The sequence below is a fragment of the Coenobita brevimanus genome, chromosome 103, assembly GCF_032717465.1.
Source record: "Coenobita brevimanus isolate Jiangsu-jjx chromosome 103, ASM3271746v2, whole genome shotgun sequence".
NCBI classification, from domain to species: Eukaryota; Metazoa; Arthropoda; class Malacostraca; order Decapoda; family Coenobitidae; genus Coenobita; species Coenobita brevimanus.
Window position 1 is genome coordinate 9,516,050 of NC_137056.1, and position 18,473 is coordinate 9,534,522.

Genomic DNA, 18,473 nt, shown 5'->3' on the forward strand with positions numbered 1-18,473 from the left:
CTGGCTGTTATTGTTGTCATTTTTCTTTTTTAAATAACAGAAGAGAGGAAGGAAGAACATGTGAATAAAAAGAATAATAATCCACACACCAGATTACTGGTGTCCTCCATTCATAAAAAATCTGTGACAGTTGGACTTCAACAGCGGTAAGTTGAGGTTTATGGGGAAACAACTCTGGGGATGCGAGTTCCAAAGAGATGTACTGTAGTTATTTCTGACTGACAGAAGTTCTACAATATGGCAATGTGACATTCCAGTCATGTGAGCTACCAGATGCCCGTGAAGCATAGGGGAAGGCATGGAGATGTGGCACAATGGATGCAATTTCGCCTGAGCATTTGCCATAAAACTATCCGCAAAATAATACAAGAGAGGCAACATCCCTTCTTACCTGTAGTGTAGGTAGTTTATTTGTAATAGCAGGGTTATTAATAATTCTAACAGCTTTGTTCTGAATTTTGTCTAGTTGCATTTGTGCAACCTCCCCCCATCCACTTCACAAGGGTGAGCAATATTCCAGCTGAGAGTGCATGACTCTTATAAATTACTGTATAGCCAACTGCTCGTCAATGAAGAAGCTACGAATTCTGTACAATAATCCAAGTTTCTGTGAGGTGGTTTTAGCAAGTGATCTGACATGAGAGGTCCAGCTGAGGTCATTGTTAAGTGAAATACCGAGAATTTCAATACTTTTGGAGATATTAATATTAGTAGCATTGAAAGTACAGTAAATCCTCGTTTTTCGCTGCTTGGATGTTCCGCCAAAACCTCGCGAACCGTGAAACGTCAAAGTGAGAAGTTAAGAATCAATGGGAAAAATAGAGGGGGGGCGTTTTGGTAGGACACGTACCTACCCTATCAGAAAGTGCTATAACACCAAACAGGCCCAACCCAAAATTAAATGAAGAGTGTCTGCTACTGCTAAAACAGCATAACACATTAAACATGTGCCTGAAAATACATTAAAACTGTTATACAGAGCTGCAACACCAAAAATCCTTAACAGAAATAAAATGAAGACTGGCCTGAGTGGCAAGTGAAGGTGTGTTGAGAGTGGATGGGCTAGTTCCCGATGTCACTAACCAAGGAAAGGCTGCCACTTTTCACCAGATTATTTAATTTTCAACATCGAAGTAGGTCAACTAAACCCCAGTCATTTTATGTGCCCTGTTTGTCACTAAAAGGAAGGGAGAAATTATCTATCTATCTATCTATTGCCAGACACCATAATCCCGAAAGGGGTAGCCACTTGACTTTGAGTTACCTGTTTTACGGGGAGGGGCACTAACCCTCCACCAACCCACTTGTTGACACGTAGGGAGCACGTATGGGTTGGTTATATGGTAACCACCCAGCGCTGTAAATGGTTTCTTGGCTTACAGGAAACCATTTGGCTTGTCACTCAATGTAAAGCCGCCTGTGAAGGAAAGAAAAGCAATAAGATGTGACAGGAAAGATGGGAGAAATAGGAAGAGAGGAGGACAGACACAGAAAAAGAATGATAAAAGCTAAGGAAGAGGTAGGTAGCACTACATCAAGTGAGTGGATGATGGTTGTCACCACCTACCAGAAGAAAAACAACATTATTTTACTCACTCCTACAAGGAAGAGAGGCTGTAATATAGTTAAACAGAATAAAAAATTGGTGGGCTGAGTCTACCATCTCTGTATTGGGACGGTTATTATTCTTTCCTTCCTTAACCCCTTCTTTACCGACCCCTCCCCCAAATGTAAACATTATGTTTACCCCCCATACCGACCTGATAGCTCCCCCTCCCGTAGTGTGAGGGGTAGTGTTTATTTTTTTCCACATCGAAACTATTCACTCTTTTTTATTTGTTTGTATACTGATGATCACATAAACCCAGCATGATGTTGGTAATAAAAAAATATTATTAAATAAATCATTACAGTATATAAGTTTACATATCTTATGCTAATGTACTGTTACCCAGGTAACTACTGTACAAACTGGCTTGAAAAAAATGTCCTGCACAGATGGATGGCTTATTTATGTACCTTGCAAGCTAAGCATGAAGTATGTGGGCACACGTGATGGTGATGGCGACCTTGACCCACTTGTTGCCGAGAGTGCAGCATCACTAAGCTCCCTACTATTTTCCTCCTCCTTCCTCACTCACATCAACTTCGCTAACATTTTCAGGATCACAGTGATCTACTGACACATCAGACACTGCTGCATCATCATCTGATACATCTAAATAAGTATCCTCATGAGGAATAAACTCGTCACTATCGGTATTTGCCAGAGATGCCATGAGAGAAAAATATCCTGTACACCCTCTCTCGTGGACAAGTGCGTGGTAACTGACTCTCTCAGGCAGGCCAAGGGGTGTAAATTTTGCCGTATGTCAGCAGAAAATATAGTACGATATATGTAGTAGAAATTATAAATAAAATAATGATTGGTCTAAAAGAGGTTACATCACAGATGAGTGAGCAAGCCATTGGTGCCACCGCAACTCAGTCATGACGTATCTTATGATGTCAGAATTCGTCAGAACTTCGTCACAGTCTTTGTTGTCAAAACACAAACAAGCTGTTGGTAACACGAGGTCCTCAGAAACAGCCTTACCGGGCTACCCTGAGGCCCATAAGCTGCCATTCATTAGAGGGTGTACCAGAATACAACGGTAGCGGTTCCGGTGTCTCACGGGTGTTTACTGGCGATGTACGGGGGTACATCAAAACACATTTTCGGTAAAGAAGGGGTTAAATATCGATAAGCTTTATCCATTTCAGGTATTTGTCCATCAAAACAAAAATAAACAGTGTTACGAAAAACATGTAACAATTCTCTGTTAAGATATAGTAGCACGACACGGCTGAAGATCATACATTACGATCACAAACAATAACAAACTCACGTGTGTCTACTGCCCAGGTGGACCTGCTATGTTTTCACGACATGGCTGAAGATCGTACGTTACGACCATGAACAATAACAAACACGTGTGTCTACTGCCCCTCTGGACCTGCTGTATAAAGACCATGGAAAACTGTTGCACAGAAAAATGGACAGTGCCTAGACTGAGCATCGGTATGCATTGTCTGCTGAGTGTCGGCTGCCGGCTGGGAGCATCGAATTGTGGGGAAATTCGCGAATTGTAAGACAACTCGGAAACTTTTTTCATGCGCGAAAAATGAGGCGTTGACGTAAAATGTGTCCAAATACGAGGATTTACTGTAATACAGGAATCTGGCAATATCTGTCTAATAATAAACTGTATATAATTGGTTTTACTAGCTATGAGACATGGTTATTTTGACCCCATTCAGTGATCTTTGTGGTAGGGGGGCACTTTGTGGTAGGTGGGGGCACTCACCATCGACTCAACTGATGTAGAGTTGTTCTCAGGTGTCTGCCCTTCCCTCTCCTCCTTCCTTTCCTCCCTTCCTCTTCTTTCTTTAAGGGAAATGTTCCCCCGAGCTAGACCTTATTAGAGCATATAGCCCTGCTAGGTGACAGGAGGGAGCTACTCCTCCCGGCATGGCAGCTACCAGGGCGGCTCGAACTCACAACCCCCGGGTCATGAGTCCGACGCTCTACCACTAGGCCACCCTGCCCCCTATCCTTCTTTACTTCTTTCTTTCCTTCTCCTTTTGCCTATGGGTGACTTTACACTTCCTCTTCTGTCTTTCTTTCCTTCAGTCTTTCCTCATCCTTCTGCCTATATGTGACTCTACACTGAGTGACAAGCCAATTGGTTTCCTTTACATCAGAAAACCATTCACTACACTGAATGGTAACCATATAACCACATTATGGCGTCTGGTGGTTCAGTGGGTAATTATGGCACTTCAATCAGATTGAGCCTGTGAGGGTTTATATCCAACAGGTGATTGGGGTTTATTGCTCACGTAATGCCACTCAGGGATGAGTGAGGCTGGTCACTCTCATCTTAAATGTCAGGACCAACTTGCCCAGCCCTGGGCTCCTACATTCCTCATGGGACAACATAGGATTGCATGATGGATGGATGGATGGTTTTACTATCATAAAATAGACAAGGTTATTTTGTCTCCATTCACTGATCTTCGATAAGTCTTGATTTATGGAGATGGCTGAACCAAGTTGTGAGTTAGAGATATTAAACTTCATGAAAGGGTGTGCTGAGTTGTGAGTTAGAGATAATAAATTTTGTGAATGGGTGTGCTGAGTTGTGAGTTAGAGATATTAAACTTTGTGAATGAGTGTTTAAGTGTGAATGCAACTAAATGCATTAATACATGCATTCTAAAAGGAAACAAATGCAATAAAACTTGGTGTGCAGTACTGGGGGGGGGGGGGAGAGAGAGAGATAAGAGGTGAAGTGTTTGAAGAAGTTGGATTATTTTGAACATCTTGAGGCTGTATTGTGTAACCATGGCATACTGGAGTGGTGAGTTATATAAATTATTGTTGGGGGAGAAAAGCAATTGAAGAACTCTGTAATACCTGTACTGAATGTGAAATGAACCCTGTACCAAACTGTGCTACTTTAGATAATGACTGACACTTTACACTGAACTTTCTAGGTTACAGAAAAAAAAAAAAAAAAAAATCATTTTTTTTTTTTTTTTTAAACAGAAAAGCTACAAGTATAAGTATTGTACAGCACAGTAAGTCATACAGTAACAATTCCATTCATCATACCATATTGTTTAATCCATTCATCTCTCCCCAAATTGGCACCTACCCTTTCCTATCCACTGACCTTATCTCTCTTCAGCCGCCGCAATTCTCTCAGCTTCCAAGCCTCATACTCAGCATCGTCTGCCTCATCATCTGTGTTGACTGAGTTGAGAGGATCAGCAGAAGCATCAGCTGAGGCAGCCATACGACTGGCTGCTGTAGCTGCTGATTGTCGGTGATCCTGTTCAATCATCCGGAGAGTCTCCCGCCTTCGCTCCTCGACACGTTTACGGTTGTCAGCCTCTTGCTGCAGAGTGGATGACATTGTAAATGATGATGACAGAGAATGATCAACAAACAAAAAATCCTGTTGCAACTCAGAGTCTGAATGCAAGAACAAGAGATACGGGAAATTTCTGCACTTTCCTTTCCTTGCCCTTCCTGGGAAAACACAATAATGATAAGGGGCCATATTCTCATTTGGTAAGGAAGCTCCCAGGCACCTCTTCCTGTGCAATTTATTTTAGGATACAGCTGGCTAATATCCTTTTGCACATTACCTATGCAGAGTATTGTAATATCAGAAAAATTTATGTAACCTGGAGAATGACTGTAAGGTGTAATAAGCAAAAAAACACTGCTTACGAAAAGCAGTTTGGAAGCTTCCTTAACCAATGAAAATACAGGCCAAGGAGCTAGCTGGGAGCAAGTCAGTGGACCTGGACCCTGTACTATCTCTTTCAGCTCACACCATGCTTCAAATTTCACCTGCTTGAGTTTGAGTTGCTGCTGCTCCTTCTGGTGTATAGTGACACGATCCTTCTTCCTCACAAACACTGGTTTCAGGCGGGGTCCCTCCTCCTCTGAGTCAGTCTCCTCAGAATAGTCAGATGATTCCTCCTCGCTTGATTCCTCACTTCCTTCTTCCTCCTTCCCTAGCAGCTGTGATGAGAGTCAGAGTCACAGTCAGAGAGAGAGAGAGAGAGAGAGAGAGAATTTAAAAGTATCAACATGAATTAATGAAAAATATATATTTATGTATATGATATACCGTGTTCCTCAAACGATAAGACGCATTTTTTCCCAGAAAAATGCTATAAAAAATCACCCTGCATCTTTGCAATCGAAGATAAAGTTGTAGAAAGGAGTCTGCCAACCCCCATGAACCCCTGTTATATGATATAAACATTCATGAACCCCACTCACGAGATACAAGCATTCACGAATCCCAGTACCGAGATAAAAGCACTCACAAACCCTAGTCACAAGATGCAAGCATTCATAAACCTCAGTCATAAGTAGCACTCACTACAGTTATTGAAGCAGACGACGTCACCAATGGTATTATAAAATGTAAACTGGCAATATGTACTGATATAATGGTACTGTGTAATAAAGCAATATTATGATAGTGGCTTTGCTGGCTGAACTGAGTGAATTCTGTTGGGGGTGTGGGTTGTAAAGGTTCATTCGAACTACTGAACATAAAAACATCAGCTGATGGGAGCTGGATGTAAATATGCCGTCGCCTGTGTGTTTACACGCCTTGTAGTGGCAAGTATGATTTGCTGCTGATGTGAATATGTATTAAATTGTGCTGAACTAAGTACATCTACCTAATAATAACCACATACATTTGATAATAGGTTTAATATGTGATGATTTGCTGTGACAGAAAGAAAAATGATACCGTACAGTTGGCGCCTTAGACTTGCTGGTATGGTAAGCTATTAAATCCTCAAATATTTCTTTCCCCCAACTTACCTAGAGTATTATACGGTGCGTCTTAGCACTTGTTGCGTCTTATCATACGGGAAATCCGGTATATTGCATATATATATCGTACCATTCTTATCTTTTATCCAGGCTCCAACATGCCTGTACACCAAATCCTTGTATTTAGACATATTGTTATTCAACAATTCGTTGTTTCAACATCTATAAATATATACCCTTTCCACTGTTTGATATGGTTATTCCTGCCATTTCGACAACTCAAACTGCGTGCCACCAGACAGATTAGCTGAGCTGCCTGTCTCCTGCGCTTCGCCCTGCTGATTGGTTGCCTCTTCATCTGTCTGCATTTCTTTTTGGCCTTGTGGAATACTACAGCACCACCATGGCTCCACCCAAGACCCCTACTATTACTCCTGTCAAGCACAGTCATGTGCTCACCAACCTGAGTGAGTGTTTCGCCTTCATATGGTCGGGTGATGATTAGGTTTGCCAGACCTGAACTCGGCCACATTATCAAACTCCTTAATTTTCATTACCAAATTTAACTTTTCATTGCCAAATTCAGCAACCATTTATTCTTCACTGATTATTTATGCACATGGAAATAATCACTCTCCTTATAAATTAGCAGCATGTTGATTATTTTTGTGCTATGAAGGCTGGCAGATTAATCAAAGATACCAGACAATCCACCACCTCCATCCTCTGTATCTTCATACATGTGAAAAATCCGTTTGGTAACAGATCATGCTGATTCATTACCAAACAAATTTTTCATTACCAAATTGGCCCACATTGGTAATGAAAAATACCAAATGGCAACCCTGGTGACAACTGCGCCTAAGATTAATGAATGCTCTTAATGCATGATACTGTTTTGGTGCCAGTTTTACAACATGCACATCTTAGTTTGTACTAGGCTTGGTAGGTTATAATCACTGGGGGTCCTGGGGGGCAAAACCCGTTTTTTTTTTTTTTTTTTTTTTTTTTTTAATGCTAGGAAGAAGAAACCAAAGGCCATGAACCTGCAATAACTGTTCCTTCCAAGAGAAAAACAATATACAAGAGAAAGCCAAATTCAAGATCCAATCATTTTGAGATGCCTGGACACACTGCATTTGAAAGACTGGAGATCATAGCTTGCAGGAAATACAGACAGAGGGAGACAGTTCCAGAGTTCACCTGTTGCATAAATGAAGGACTGGGAGTAACGGTTAACTCTTGCATTAGAGAGCTGGACAAAGAAGGGATGAGAGTTACCTGCCAGATGGGTGCTACGCGCCCGTCACAGAGGTGGAGGGATGCAAGCAAACAGTTCTGAGGAGCAGTGACCATTGAAGTAGCGATAGAAAAGAGATAAGGATGCAACAGTGCAGCGAAGAGACAAAGACTGAAGGAAGCCAATAAGAGGAGGAGAGTTAATGAGACAAAAAGCCTCTGACTCCACCCTACTGAGAAGAGCCGTGGCTCAGTGGGTTAGAACGCTCCGCTCTGCTCGAAGGGTCGGAGGATCGAATCCACCCAAGGGTCATTGGTAGACATCAGGAAGGGCATCCAGTCATAAAATGCTACACGCTCCAACCCAGGGGCAACGCCTTAGCCCTTCGGGGATACCTGGCTTAAAATCATTTTTTTTTTTTTTTTTTTTTTTTTTTTTTTTTTAAATAATGTGAGGAGCCTCCCCATAAATGACAGCTGCACTCCACACAGGTTTCAGTACTTCCAGTTAGGCTTCCACTGCTATTTATGGTTTTAAATTGAGTACATCCGAGTTTGTTTGGTGTAGTGATGTCATGTCCAGTCAGCAGGTTTGGCAATAAACATTCTATCGAAGGCATTCAGGTGGCTTTCTTTAATATCGCTAAGTAGGTATATTTTGTTTGTTCTCCAATATTTTTTTATCGAAAACCAAACGTCAATCATCTGAGATGTATGCAGTACCAAAATAATTTTCCTTGAGAACGTAGGTCTATAAGAAAACAGCTCAAATCCCTGTGTCACTTTCGTTCTTATTTACCAGTATATTTTCCATCTTTATTGAATACTTTTTGAGTGACGAAGATGGTCCGGAACCTAATCCCCCTATTTCTTAACAATCTTACGGGAAAAATCGGTTTGTTATTCAGCCAATTCATTATTCAACCACTTTTTATGGAACGCATCCCCTGTCGAGTAGTGAGGGTTAGGTGTATACATCGGCCGTAGTAATCTAATGGTAACTCTCCATGCTCCTTGATCTCTGGCAGCCTCCCTATTCAGTTCCTTAGGCCTACAGTCACACTCTATGATATTTTCCCAGGTCTTTTTTGGTCTGCCTCTAGCAACCCTACCCCCAATGTCCACACTTTTCACTTTCTGCACCCAACTGTCATCCTCTTAACATGCCTAAACCGTCTAAATCAACCCCTATTCATCACAACACCAATACATTCAAGACCCATCCTTCCTCTCAACCCTTCAATAGCAATCCTTGCCCCCTCAGACCTCATGCTCAAGGACACACTACACATCCATGTAATCACTGTCATTTCTGTATGTTTAAGCCTATAAATATGTTCTTCCTTTATGTCCACATCTATCTCATAGCATTACACTCCTAACATGTGCCATATACAAAGATCCCTTAGCACAGAAGGAGAGCCCTCTCAATGTTAGGAGAGGCAACAGCTCCCTGAATTTCCTTCAACCATTCATTGCCCTAGCCAGTGAGCCAGCTCCAGCCCCAATTCCAGCACATAACATGTCCCCTAAATAACAAAACCCCTCCATATACTCAAGAGATTCCAGCAAGATCAATGCTTTCCTACTGTTCAATCTGTACATGCTCTCCCCAACACACTGCACACATTAAATCAGCATTTCGCAGCCTACATCCAATACCACTATATCTCTTATGCACCCACTTATCACAAACACTGCATAATTGGGGTTACTTCATACACCCTTGTGGCAACCTGCACATGGTCACACTCCCTCTGCTTTGACAATATTACCACCAGCCCGAGATATTATCACTTTTGTTTTATCCGCAGTCACTCTCAAACCCTCGTGCCCTATTCCATCTATCCATTTCCCAAATCTTTCCTCCATCTACCTTTCATTCTCTGCAATTAACACCATGTCATCAGTCTACAAATCTCCCATGGTAGTCCATTTCTAAAGCCATGTGGGAGAGCTTCAAGCACCATGACAAACAATAAAGGGCTCAAGACTGACCCTTGATGCACACCAATATTCACAGAGAACTCATCACTCAAATCTCCATTCATTCTCACCTGGGTGTGTGCAGTCACATGCAAGTACATGGCCACGACCACTCTACCCAGCCAGTCCTCGATCCCAAGCTTTCTCTTTGACCACACCACCACCTCCCTTGGAACTCTGTCAATGGCCTTTTTCAAATCAACAAAAACAATGTATGGCTCCCCTTCCTTTCCTATATATTTGGCCTGAAGCTGATGGACAATGAATAAGGCATCAGGTCCCTCTTCCTAGCATAAACCCAAACTACATCTAATCAATATTCAATCTTTCCTTTCTCATACCTTCTAGGACTCTCTCTCCATTACCTTTATTATCTGGTCCAAAGTTTTATGCCTCTATAATTTTCCCTTTCCAGGGCATCATCCATCTCCTTATACACATTAACAATCAAGCTCTTCAGCCAGTCATCTGGGAAAATACAATGATATATAACTGACTTCAGCAAATCAGTAACTAAACTATCTATCTATCTATAGCCAGACACCATAATCCTGTAAAGGGTGTCCATTTGTCTTTGAGTTAGTGGTTTTATGAGGAGGGGCCCTAACACTCCACCAACCCACTTGCTAGCAAGTAGGGAATACGTATGGGTTGGTTACGTGGTTACCACCCAGCATTGTAATTGGTTTCCTAGCTTACAGGAAACCATCTGGCTCGCCACTCAATGTAAAGCCACCTGAAAAGGAAAGAATAATAATAAAAAGTGACAGCAAAGATGGAAGAAACAGATAGAGAGAGGGCAGACACAGAAAAAGAGTGATAAAGGTGAAGGAAGAAGTAGGCAACACTAACCCGAGCCTATATCTCCTCAGTCCTTCAGTATTTCAGCAGTCAACCCAGGCACACACGCAAGCCTCCCCAACTGCATCCTGTCTACTGTCCTGATCACAGTAGCAGCATCAATCAAAGGTCATGGGACTCCTAACCTGCCTTCTTCCAGCCAAATTCCTCATTCCGTAACCAGTTATAATGCTCTTTCCAGGCATTTTTTACATCCTCACTATCCACCATTAGTTTTCCTTCAGCATTCTTCAAACACTGCTCACTTAGGATATCCCTGTTTTTCCTCTTCATCTGATTTGCCACTTTAAATACCAATGCTTCCTTTCAGCACTATTTAGGTTATCCTATAAATGTCTTAAGAGACTCAAAATTTTCCCTGTATACCTCCTTTCTAGCCCTACACTTGGCAGCCAAGTATCCTCTGCTACCACATTTTCTCCATTCCTGGAAGAGCCTTCTTTTCTCCTTTACAGCGGTTTCTACACCCTCATCCCACCACCATGTTGCCTTATGTCTTGGAGGGTCCCTTGTCCATCCACAAGCAATCAGTAACTCTCAGAAAGACTGTTCTTAAGAGCCCAATACCGCTCATTAACACTTCAGTCATCAGTTCCTTGTTTGGCCACTCCTCTACTAATCTCACTATAGAAGGCATTCTTTACTGTTCGGTTTTTCAACTCCCATATTTTCCTCCAGGATGCATTGGCTCTCTTCTTCACTATCCGTTCCTTCAGCACCATGTCACATATTATTAATTTGTGTTGTTGCACACTTTTTGCTCCCTCTATCTTTAGGATCTTTCACTAACCTCCTATCAGGCCTCCTCATCAAGAAACAGTCAATCTGGCTACTATTATCCCTAGACTCATGTGTAATCAGTCTATTCTCCCTTTTCCTACAATGTGTGTTGCACATAATCCTGTTCACTGCCTCCCTAAACTCAAGCATCATTTCCTTTACCATATTCCTCATACCATACGTGCTTCCTCCACGTACCCATTCATATCCTAAAGCTGCTTCACCCACATGACCATTTAAATCCCACCCAAAACTACAATCTCATATGCCATCAACCACATGTATCAAATCATTCAAGAATGTACCTTTTCTTTCATCCTGCAAGCCAACCTGTAGAGCATACACTGATATAAAATGAAATCATGAGTTTACTAAACAGTATTTTCACTTATAATTCCTTCATATACAGTCACTACATTCATGATACACTCCATCCACTTCTCCTCAACGAGCACACCCACACCATCATATCCATCTGCACTTCTCTGCCAAAATAGCATATATGTAAAGTCCCTCTGAGCAATAATCTCAGCTGACCTTCTCCCCACCCCCGCCCGAACCTGACTTCCTGTTGGCAAAAGATATCCACCCATATCCTACTCACAGTCTCTACCAATTCCCCCATCTACCCTTCAAACTATCCACATTCCATGATGCTACTCTGAACCCTTTAGGTGAATTAATTTCCACAGGCTTGCTTTTAATGTTTTTGCTATGCACATCCTATCTTGAATGTACATCACATATCCATATATCAGTATTCAGAGAATCTGAGAAGAATAAAGAAGACCACAGTACTCAAATGCTGGCTCACAGTTTCACAACAGTGAACATAAATATAAACTTCATACAAACAGTTCTCCATGTAAGTCGGGGATCTGTTCCAATATATTATAGTCTTTTCCATACAACTGGTACAGGTGCTGTTAATTGGTGGAAACTTGCAAGTCAGCATTTAGAGTAGCAGTGAAACTTTATGGAATTTTATATGAAATTTGCTGTGAATGGAATAGCCAAAAATATAATTTAAAAATATGACTTACATCAAGGTCTTTTGCTATATGCAACACTATACTTTGTCAAATTTCACTTTGCCTCAAACTGTTCTCTCTCTACTGAATGGTAAGCTGTAACAAGACATTAACAACAGAACATGATGCTAATCACAATGATGTGAAATGGAAAAGCTAGACAGCTGTAGCATCTTATTCTTCCCCTCAGCTGTAAGAAATAATCTGCAAAAATACAAAACTCTCAACAAGTTAAAGTGAATTAGTTAGAGGAAAGGATGTACACATGAGCATAATAAAAATAAAAAGGATACCTGCAATAGGCTGCTTGGCTTGTGCTTGGCAGTTGCAGTAAGAGAGTGACCAGACTAGGAGAGTAACACAAGGATAGTAACCCCACCTCTTCCTCCTGCTGGACCTTCAACAGAGCACGCTGACGGATGTTGTGGCGACGAGCAGCCAACTCCTCCTCGTCCACCTCCCCCTCTGATTCACTGTCTGACTCCGCTAGCCGATGACTGGCTCGCACCTCTCCTATGCGGCCCCTTCCATCCATCAGGTGGTCCCTTTCTTCCACGTCTGTCTCCCTTACACGAATTACTTCCCTTACACCATCCTCTTCTTCTGGTGCTGGTGCTTCTTCTTCCTCCTCCTCTTCTTTCTCCTCCTCCTCTTCCTCTTCCTTCTCCTCCTCCTCCTCTTCTCCCTTTTCCATCTCCTCCACCTGGCCCTTTTCTTCCTTATCCTTCTCTTCATCACTCATATCCACAATTTCTGCCTGATGGTCAGAAAAAATAAAATACTATTTAATAAAAACATAGTTCTACATATTCATTTAAATGTATCTATAACACAGCTTAACAACACACAGCACAAATGAGTGTATCTTATCATCACTTGCACTGACCCTATTGGTACAATGAGATCTTTTCTTGCTCAACAAGACAACAATATCTATAATGTTAAAAACCTCTCATGTTGAGGGAGTTAAAAACAGTCTCCATTAACCATTTTTGTAATATATATAGTAAAGTCTTTTATATTGTTCCAGTACACTTACAGCTGCCAAGCCACAATGTTCAACTTGATATAACCTCTCATACTGAGGGGTTTATGATAACCATCATTCGATCCCTAGTTCTCACCTAACAATGAGGAATGGAAAATAGAATGGCAAAGGGAAGGAAGGAGGTTGGTGCTAAGAAGACCTTAATATCAAAAGGAAGTCTGAATGTGATGGCTGCAAGAGGACTGCATGAAGATGTGTTAGTGCCCATATTAGCACATGGATTTAAGACACAAAGACTTTGGTATGACAAGAGAGTGATAAAATCCTGAATAATGGTAGATGAAATAGGATTAATGAAGAATGTGTGTGGTGTACATTGTGTGAAAAATGTAAGATAAGAAATACTGTACAGTATTTTGTTAAAGATGTAGAAGTATGTTGATAACATGTTTGAAGAGAGAGTACTTACATGGTATGGTCATATAAAATGTATGGATGTTGACGAGTGATGAAAAAGGTACAATATATGTGAGTAGGTTTGACTGTGGAATGAGGAGTGGTAGACAAAGAAGGGTTGATGGCTCTGGCAAATGAGTGTAAGAAGTGAGTTATGAAAGCCATGGAACTGGCAAAAACTGTTTAGATGAAATACAATATTTAAATAGGAGCTTAAGACAAGGGTTTGGCATGCCATTTTAATAATAAATATAACACCATGTATATATATATATATATATATATATATATATATATATATATATATATACATGTGTATATATTTACTGTACACATATATATATACTTATATATATACTTATATATATATATATATATATATATATATATATATATATATACACAGTAGGCTCGCACAGTGCACGAGAGATTGGGCGGTCCACGACCTCGCGCACTGGGAATTCGCGTACTGGGAATACATAATCTTATGGGAATAATTACATATGGGCGGTACCCCCTCATACCTGGACATTTTTTGGCCCGCAGAGACATAATAAAGGTCATATTTTTCAGACATTGTACTATAGCTATAGCTATAATAACAAAAATATGGGTAGTCACCTTAACAACAGTAGACAACAGGCCTGATGACCTTAAATAACAGGGGTTCTGAGGTGCGGCAACACTTACAGTGCCGCACTCCCCACCGCACCAACACTTCCCTCCACAGACTCCTCTTGAGCACCTTCCCCAGAAGCATCAAAGTCACTCATTTCGGCCATAAACCCTTCAAAGTCCAATGCTGACACTTCTGACATTGCATCCTCTTCATCCTCAACAGTAGAATGCCCGGGAATTTCTGCGCATCAGCATGACGACACGTGACATGCTGTGTGAGGGGTGGTCGCTCACTAATAGAAAATGGCATTTTTGAGCCACTCCTTGCCTCTGCCTCGCGTTTTGTGCGGTAAACTCGCGCATTCAAGGGTTTTTGGTTATGATTTTTGGTCACTCGCGCACTGTGATGACGCGCACTGTGCGAACCTATTGTATATATATATATATATATATATATATACTGAATACAAATATATACTGTATACCGTATATATTACAGACGAACAGAAGGAAAAAAAAAATTCCATACACCAGATTACAGGTGTCCTTTGTTCATGAAAAACCTGTAACAGTTGGAATAGAACTGCTGTAGGTTGAAGTTTTAGGGGGAAACTATCTCGGGAAGGGAGTTCCAAAGACATGCAGTTTGGGGAATAAAGGAATTCAGTCATTAGTGTTGCTAGATGCTGCATGGCACCAGGGAAGGCATAGAAAGGTGACATAATGGATGCAATGTCGTCTGAGCATTTGCCATAAAAGTATAAAATGCAAGGGAGGGAATATTTCGTCTTCCTTGTAGGGGAGGTACTTCATTTGTAATTGCTGGGTTTTTAATTATTCTTAATTTTATCAAGCTGTTTTAGTGCAACCTCTCCAAATCCACTCCACAAGGGTAAGCAATATTTGAGCTGCAAATGCACATGACTGTTGCAAATTACAGTACAGCTAACTGCTTGTCAGTAAAGAAGTTACAGATTTTGTACAATAATCCAAGTTTCTCTGTGGTGGTTTTAGCAAGTGATCAAACGTGAGGTCCAACCAAGGGTATTGTTAAGCAAAACACTGAGAATTTCAATACAGTCCTTTTAGAGATGGGAATATTGATTCCACTGAAAGTAATAGAGGAATCAGGCAATACTGTATCTGTCTATCAGCAATTGAATATACAGAATTTTGCTTTCCTAGCATTAAATGAGACAATGTTATTTTGTCCCCATTTGGTGATCTTTGATAAGTCTTGCTTTAGGGAGATTGCTGTACTGAGTTGGGAGTTAAAGATATCAAACTTTGTGACTGGATGTTTAAGTGCGAAGGAGCTGAGGAGTACTCAGTCATCTGCATATAATTCAACGGGAATATTGGAGGCAGACAAGAGGCCATAAATATGAATGAGGAACAGGGTTGCAATCAAGATTGATCCTTGTAGTACACCAGCATTAAATGAGTGGAAATTGGAATACAAATTATCTACCTTGACTCTAATCTTTTTGTTGCTAAGATATGAGGAAATCAGCGGTACAAAAGATGATACAATATAGCAAGGGAGTCTGGATAACATGGAATGGTGCCACACTCTGTCAAAAGCTTTAGAAATATCACAGGCTACTGTCTGGGTTTCTCCATGTTGGTCAATTAACTGACAGATTGTATGAGTAATGAGACTGAGTATTTCAAAGGTGCATTTTCCGTGGCAAAAACCATTCTGTCTGCCACTAATTAAGTTGTTGGATTCATGATTATTACAATGTGGTTATTAATGACCCTCTCAAATACTTTACCAAAAGAAGATGTGATAGCTATTGGTGTGTAATCAAAGGGGTCAGAGGAACCTCTTTTCTTTGGAACTGGGTAGGATGTTGGCTACTTTCCAAGAATTAGGGAATGAAAAAGTACACTGGCATAGTCTGAATAATTTGGCTAAAACAGAAACAAGCTTTGATGAATACTTTTGTCAAAACTAATGGAGGATTTCCATCTGGACCTGGAGTTTTGTTGGTTGATAAATTATCTAGGATAGATTTTATGTATCTAGTCCATACTTCTAGTGGAGCAATTTCATGAGTCAAGTTCTAGTACAGTAATGCTGACTGACTTTCTCTAAGAAAGAATTTCTGGCAAACGTCTAGGCAAGAGTGTTGTTTTTTCCATGATAGTCATTCACAGTACTTCTGACGGGAGATTTTATTGGGGAAATGAGTGATGATTTGTTACAGTTACTACAGTATTGAAGGGACTGAGAGATGACCAAAGTATGCAACTGTCATTACGATTATTTAATAGTCTGGATGCTTCATTGTGAAGAGAGTTAGATATGGAGAGATTTACTGTTTTTGCATGGTTTCTAGCAAATTTAAAGTGGCTGAGGGATTCAGTAGTTTTGAATTTAACCCGTGGATTGCACAATTACCTTTTATTATCCCACCCCATGGTGGCAAAAAATGAAGGAATTTTTTTTTTTTAGTTTTTGTTTATTATAAACTTGAAGATAAACATCCAGGGCATCATCTGGTTAAAAAAAAAAACTCTCCGTTTTTGCGTAGCACCATGCCTAAGTTTGCGTAAGGGTATAGTGAAAAATTATTATTATTATTTTTTTTGCTTTGTTTATTATAAACTTGAAGATAAACATCCAAGGCATCATCTGGTGAAAAAAAATATTAATCCCTCTCTCTCTGTTTTTGCATAATACCATGCGTAAGTTTGCACAGGGGTGGAGTAGTTAGCACAGACGCACAGCCAGCACAGCCTGAGGTGTGGCTCGCAATCCATGGGTTAAGTAACAGTTACATGGTAAAGACTTTCAGGTCCTTGCTCCAGCACAATTGCTGTCAGACCATTTTGGGTAGTCCAATCTTTTAGTAAACTGATGATTGGGTATGAACAAGTCCATACCAACCTGTATTAGGTCATTAACCCGCCGTGTGCCAGTGCTGCTTAAAAAATGGTGTGACATAATTCCATGGCCAGTGCCAGTGCTGTTTAAAAAAAAAAAAAAAAAAAAAAAAACACTGTGAACGCATTTTTCAAGATTCGCGGGTAAAAACTGGCGGGCATGTATGGCAACTGTTCCTCTACCATTCCCCAGGCTGTCAAGGCCATACACTCACTCGCTCCCCCTCTCACGCTCGCTCTGCCTCACTCTGCCTGTGTGCCTCACCTAGTGTAAATATTTTCACATAAGTGTAAGTTGTATATATTTTCTTGTAAGTGTAAGGACTACATAGTGAAGTCAAGTTCTAAATACCTTCTTGTAAGTGCCAGGACTGTACATAATGAAGTCAGGTTGTACCTATCTTCAAGTAAGTGTAAGATAATGCATTCACAGTGAGAAATTCATGCAAACTGTGATAGATGTTGAAGTAATGAGAAATCAGAAAAGTGTACTGAACATTGCTACACCTTCCCAGCATAAATACCTGGGTATTCCTTACATAGAAAACGGCTTTCTCTCACCTAAGTGGTCAGCGAGAGAGAGCAGGTATACCTGTATAACAGTATGCAGGACTCAATAAAACCCATTTCTGAGCTCTGGTGAGCATTTTAATGGTGAAATTGTTGTTTTCACATCAAAATCTATCATTTTAGCCAATAAAAAAACAAGGTTGAAAAATGGCCAGCACGGAGGCGACCCATAGGGCTAAAAATAGCTGGCACGTGGCGGGTTAATGTGGGACTGGGTAGAAGTAATGTCAGTGAAGAAGAAAGACTGCCATGGAATACCGGCTAGATGCAGGTAATTTCTTAACCCACTTCAGTCTGTCATATCAAAGTGCCAGCTGGTCACCTTAACTGGTTCAGAACAGGGAGGTTTGGGGCAACAGACATATAAAGCTTTGATGAGACTGTGATAGGAGGATCCAAGTGGTGGCAGTACCTCTATCCTGTATTGATTTGGGCTATCTGTCAAGAATAGATCCAAGAGAGTCTTGAATTGGCATACTTCATCTGAAAACAGTCAAGAGTTCTCTCTTCTGAGTGTTCCCTTTGTTTCCTGGACCCTATTCCATAAATCATCAGGTGAGAGAGAAAGTATGTTACTGATAATAAGATGAAATAATTTTTGTAGTCTTGTAGCTTAACACTTTTTATTTAAGAACACATCTAGAAGCACAATACGGTCAGTTTTTGTACATTAACTTCCAAATATTGAACAGTCAATAGT

General features: G+C 40.7%; 1 protein-coding gene across 1 annotated transcript in view; it reads right to left on the reverse strand.

Moving 5' to 3' along the window:
- Mfap1 (Microfibril-associated protein 1) overlaps window positions 1–18,473 on the reverse strand; it is a 43,067-nt gene that overhangs the window by 10,410 nt on the left and 14,184 nt on the right. Inside the window, exons 3-5 of the mRNA XM_080284815.1 lie at window positions 12,629–13,006; window positions 5,405–5,578; window positions 4,719–4,943 (exon numbers count right to left, since the gene is read on the reverse strand). Of these exons, the coding sequence (XP_080140941.1) occupies window positions 4,719–4,943; window positions 5,405–5,578; window positions 12,629–13,006 (777 nt within the window). The remainder of the gene's footprint in view (window positions 1–4,718; window positions 4,944–5,404; window positions 5,579–12,628; window positions 13,007–18,473) is intronic.